The sequence below is a fragment of the Mastomys coucha genome, unplaced genomic scaffold (assembly GCF_008632895.1).
Source record: "Mastomys coucha isolate ucsf_1 unplaced genomic scaffold, UCSF_Mcou_1 pScaffold15, whole genome shotgun sequence".
Classification (NCBI taxonomy): Eukaryota; Metazoa; Chordata; class Mammalia; order Rodentia; family Muridae; genus Mastomys; species Mastomys coucha.
The window spans coordinates 142,991,796-142,997,333 of record NW_022196897.1 but is presented as its reverse complement, the minus strand read 5'-3'; the positions used below and the strand labels follow the sequence as shown (position 1 = coordinate 142,997,333).

At 59.0% G+C, this 5,538-nt stretch overlaps 1 protein-coding gene across 1 annotated transcript in view; it reads left to right on the top strand.

Moving 5' to 3' along the window:
- Window positions 1-2,277: 2,277 nt before the first annotated feature.
- The window catches only part of Soga1 (suppressor of glucose, autophagy associated 1), a 71,064-nt gene continuing 67,803 nt past the window's right edge, over window positions 2,278-5,538 (top strand). The window contains exon 1 of the mRNA XM_031372536.1: window positions 2,278-3,692. Within this exon, the coding sequence (XP_031228396.1) occupies window positions 2,286-3,692 (1,407 nt within the window). The 5' untranslated portion in view covers window positions 2,278-2,285. The remainder of the gene's footprint in view (window positions 3,693-5,538) is intronic.

Sequence of the window (5,538 nt, the reverse complement as noted above, 5' to 3'; positions counted from 1 at the left end):
AAAAACCAAAAAAAAAAAAGAAAGAAAGAAAGAAAGAAAGAAAGAAAGAAAGAAAGAAAGAAAGAAATGAAAACAACTTTCGCTTCAGTGAGTTAGCTTCCACTTGGTTTCCATCCTATCGGTCAGTTTGGCAGCTTGAATGGGAGAGCTGAGGCCATCTTTTGTTTCAGCATCCCCTTCATTTCTTACAACTGGCCACTAAAGCCATCATTGAAGGCTTCCTCCTTAATTGGATTTTTTTTTTTCCAGCACCCACTAGGTGCCTAAGTTGAACGGCTAGTAGCAGGTCCTAGAATAGGCCAGCCTCTGGCCAAACAAACCAAAACCAGGCTATTTCCAAGCTATATGACTTTGACTGTGCATTCCAGTGACCCACTGCTTTGTGGGAAAAAAGAGGCAGGTGAACCCTGGTGCCTTCAGAGAGTTGTTCTGCACTTTGGGTGGCAGGGCTGGTGAGAGAACTCATGTCTCTACTCCTCACTGGTGGTGGCGAAGGCTGCCAGTGAGGCATCTGTAAGCTCATCCTCTCAAGGTCTGGTGGCCAGCCGGGACTGGAGCTGGAGTCGGCTGGACTGACTTCACGTGGCCATCCCACGAGGCCTAACCTTACTGTCCGTGTGGTGACTGGATTCCACCGATGGAGAGAGGGAGCAACAGAGAACGCTCCTGAGTGAGGGCTTGGCAGATGCCATGTCACAGAGCTCTTCTGCCCAGACTGGAGGGCAGGAAGCAGACTCTGAGGCTGGTGGGAGTGCAGGGTCGCTGTGAGAAGAGTTACTGATCAGATGAAGAGCAGCACCTCCTGAAAGTTGTCCTCTGACCTTTCATGTGCACTGTGGCGTGTGTGCACTTGCATGCGCACATGCATGTGTGACATTCACACAATAATAATAATAATAATAATAATAATAATAATAATAATAATAATGCAATTGGAATATATATCCATGTGCTTCTTTTTGGAGAATGCAACCAAACATAAGTTCCTTAATGCTTCTGAGACAAGGGTTGACAGACTTTTGTACTCCCAGCTATTTGAAAAGCTTAAGCCCATGAACTCAAGGCCGGTCTGGCAATATAATGAGACGCCATCTTGAGAGAGAGATGTGGGGGAAGAATTCTGAGATTCTTTGTTGAAATATGGAGCATGGTCTGTATTAGTGCCTACCCAACTGATGATGGTCCCATGCATACCCCCTCACACCGCAAAAACCCACATTCTATACGGGAGGAGAAGCATAGAGGGGGCAACAATTTCCAAGAACTGCACATCCTCTCTGTATCACAGTGAGGAGCCAGTAAAAGCATGCTAATGAACTTGTCACAGGTACATTAGACCAGGCTAGGGCTGGACTCCGAGGCCTGGGTGTAGGAGGATCCCAAATCACTGCCCAGCAACCTTACCCAGGTGCTATGGTAGACCTGCTTGTACCTTAACGTGGACAGTGGGTGGGTAAGAGAAAAAGGAGTAGACCTTGAGCCAGCTGGTCCCGTCGTAAGTCAGGGTAGGAGAAAGGGGAGGAGCCAGAGTGGAAGAGAAACGCGGAGAGGAGGACGAGGAACCCAGGGAAAAGAAGGGGCAAAGGAGAAGGGTAGAGAAAGACCGAGAAGGGTCTAAAGGCAGAAAAAGGCCGCATAGTGTGTGTGTGTGTGTGTGTGTGTGTGTGTGTGTGTGTGTGTGTGTAAGAGCTACCCTTCTGGGTGGCAAGAGATTGGGCAGCCACTATGAGGATGAGCGCCTTCCCAGGTCCAAAGAACTCTGAGAAATTTCCTCTGTTAGCCTGAGTAGCTCAAGAGGAAAGAAATCACGCTCACCAGGATTGGGGCCTTGGAGTCTGGGGTGAAGACGACCTGAGCCTGTTGGTATTCAGGGTCACAGTCTTCAGCCCATGCCAACCCCTAACTGGTCTAGAACCTGCCCTCTAAACATCTAATGGTCTGGCATCCTCAAGGCACAGCCTGAAGGTAATCGCGAAGACCATGAAATTGGGGTCGCGGAGACAAGACTATGCCCAGATTCATGGGCGACTAGGGTGCAAAGTCCAGGATGCGTGTGGGGCACCACAGTCCCTATGGCATCGGACAGACAGACGAGGCAGGAGGAGTCTAGCACACTCTGGAGGCTTTATCTTGCTTCTTCGCACATCAAGAGGCGTCCGCGTGCCAGGTCGTGTTCAGTTTACGGTTCTATAGGATGGGGTCGTTTGTCATGCCCAGCTAAAGGGGGCGGAGTTCGCGCAGGCTCAGCACCCACAAGGGGCGCGCGGCGCGGGTGCTGGGTGTGCATGGATGCTGGCTCCGGCCCTTTGAGGTCCGCGAGGCCTCTGCCGGGAAATATTCTCTCCTGCGGTCCACGAGGCCCCCACGGCGACGCCGGGCTTCCAGGCTCCTCGGCCGGGTGTGATCCCCCAGTCCGCAGCGGAGCGGCCGGTGGCCCGGAGCGGCGGGAGCGAGCCGATGCCGCGGCTGCCCGGGCCCGCCTGACCCTCGAGGGGGTCGCTGTTGCCTCGCGGATCCCTCCCTCGCTCCCAGCTCGCGTCCCTCCCCGCTGCTCCCGCCGCGTCCGCCTTTTGTTCGCCGAGCCGCGCGCCCCCGAGCCGAGGCGGCGGGGCGGGGAGCTGGCGGGGCTGCGTGGGGGGCGGGCCGCGCCGGGCGGAGCCGGGGCCCTGGCCTCAGCCGGACTGGGAGTCCCAGGCGGCGATCGCCGAGCAGGCTGCAGTCGGGGTCCGGGCGCGCTCCGGGGGCGCGGCGAGGCGGAGGGGGCGGGCACCGGGCGGAGCCGGAGTCGGAGTCGCGGCGCCTGGAGGAGATCCGGCCGCGCGCTGAGAGCACCGAGTGGCGGAGAGGCCGCGCGGCGCGGGGCAGGGCCCGAGCGCAGCCCCCGGACGCAGGAGACCGGAGCTCAGTCGCGGCCTGAGCGGCGGGAGCGCATCGGAGACCCGCCGCAGGGACACCCAGGCCGGCCGCTCCCGGGCCATGCGCGCCGCTCGCTGAGACCCGGGGAGGCCGCGATGGAGGCGCCAGCGGGAGAGTCACCGGCGCGGGGCTACGGCCCCCCGCCTGCTCCCGCGCCTGCCGCGGAGAGGAAGAAGAGCCACCGCGCGCCATCGCCAGCCCGGCCCAAGGACGTGGCCGGCTGGTCTCTAGCCAAAGGCCGCCGCGGTACAGGCCCGGGCGCCGCTACAGCCTGTGGCGCCGCGTCCTCGGCGAGGCCCGACAAGAAGGGGCGCGCGGTGGCTCCTGGTACTCGAGGCGCGGGGCCGCGGGTGGCCGGGGTGCGCACGGGGGTCCGTGCCAAGGGCCGCCCTCGCCCGGGTACCGGGCCCCGCCCGCCGCCGCCGCCGCCCAGCCTCACGGACAGCAGCTCCGAGGTGTCGGACTGCGCGTCGGAGGAGGCGCGCCTGCTGGGCCTGGAGCTGGCGCTCAGCAGCGACGCCGAGTCTGCGGCGGGCGGCCCCGCGGGGACCCGCACCGGGCAGCCGTCCCAGCCGGCGCCGTCGGGGCAGCAGCCTCCGCGGCCGCCCGCCTCCCCGGATGAGCCGTCGGTGGCAGCATCGTCGGTGGGTAGCAGCCGCTTGCCACTCAGCGCCTCGCTAGCCTTCTCCGACCTCACCGAGGAGATGCTGGACTGTGGGCCCGGAGGCTTGATGCGGGAGCTGGAAGAGCTGCGTTCCGAGAACGACTATCTCAAGGTGGGTACCTAGGGGGAAAAGGAGGGAGTCGCAGGGGCGGGTGAGGACCGGTCATCCGGGCTCAAGAGCACCAGGGCCTGAGGCCACAGGCGGCCAGTTTAACGCTGACCAAGCAGGGAGAGAGTGCCCCACCTTCTCTTTTCCACTTTTCTCGTGAGGGGTATTATGGATAAGACACCGACTAAAGGACCCCGATGTGCACTTTCCCACCCGCGGTAAAACCGTTTTAGAGGATGCTCCGATGGGTGAGTGGGGATAGTCAGCCAGGGCTGACCTCGGGTTTAAGCTGCCCAGGACCCCGCCCCCAGGTCAGCAGGCTTTCCTGGCTCTCTGTTCGTGTCGGGCTGCCAGGGAACCCGTGGCTATCCCCTGGCAAGGAGAGGCCGAACACCATCCTAAGCCCTTACCCAGGGCTTCCCCGGCAGGCCTGTCTTCGCCTGCCTTTTGGGGCGGATCCAATTTGAAAGCGTGACATCTGGGAACATCCCCTTGGCTTGAGTCCACTTCCGCCCAGTCTAACGGTCCCACAGCCTGGGAGGATGATGTCGTGGGAGAACTGGTTCAGAGGCCACTTCCTCAATCCCAGGATATTGTCTTACTGTCCCCTCTGAGAGTGGCTTGGGCAGACTTGGCCCGTGCTCCCTGTGGGAAGAGAGAAACTGCCCTGCTAGTTAGGGGTATTCCCTCTGTGTGTGTGGAGGACTGGAGAGCTGTCTGGGAGAGACAGTCGGCTGTGAGTGGGCATCTAGGTGCAGCCCATGCTCTGGCTGCCTCTTCCTTGACATGGTGGTAGCTAGGGGGGACAGTCCTGCCCTGGCTTCCTGACCTTGGCATGGGGAGCTGGAATCTTCATGGGCTATACTGCCACCACTGGAAGAGGCTGTAGTATTGTCTGCACTTGACAGTTGATGGCCTGGCACAACACCCAGAGTGGCCTGGCCAGGAGCCATGGAGTTGACAGCACTCTAATGACATGTCTGCCGTAGGGCACTTAACTGCCTCTTGCTTCTATTGTGTGTGTGTGTGTGTGTGTGGGGGGGGGTGAGGTCTTCTTCCTTAGGGTATTGGGGTGTTGTTCATGCTTTCCTTTGGGTCCTCTATCCAGCATGTTCTCAATAAACTCCTGTGCCCTAGAGGACACAGGTCTATCTGACAAAGGATCATTTACCACCTGTTTGTAGCCTGGGCCTTCCCTAGGCCAGGCCTCCTTTCTCTTTCAGTTACATGGGAGTGTAATGTCTTCACAAAGGCCTTACTCTGTGTTGGCATTTGGGGTTCACTCAGCGGGTGGAGTCTTCTGAAGTCAGTGGTGAGAGTGCAGGGGATGAGGATGGAGACAGGCTCCTGGGACGCTCCTAGTGGCTTCCTGAGTTCTCAACCTGGGCTACTCCAGACTTGGACCTGAATACCTTTCTCCAGTAAATGAGGACAACTCATAGTTCTTGGTTTGGTTTCTTCCTACCCAGATCCTGGCCCCTTTCCTGTGCTCCCAGGAAGTGGTCAGACAGAGCCCCGAACTCCATCTGAAACCACCCATGAGTATGCAGACAGGAGAGGGGTCCCAGGAGGCTGAGGGTTGAGTCCAGGGTCTCTGAGAGTCCAGGACCCAGTTGAGTTCCAGTTCCAGGACCAGACTGAGCTTCAGTTTCTGCCAACCATTCAGTGGAGTCTTTGTGCACAAGGTTTGGGCCCGTTGGATCTTTAGCTTCCTGGCTCTGTGATCTTGGGCACATTACTTATCATGTTCGGACCTGAGTCTTCGCATATTAAGAATCGAACAGGCCGGGCGGTGGTGGTGCACGCCTTTAATCCCAGCACTTGGGAGGCAGAGGCAGGTGGATTTCTG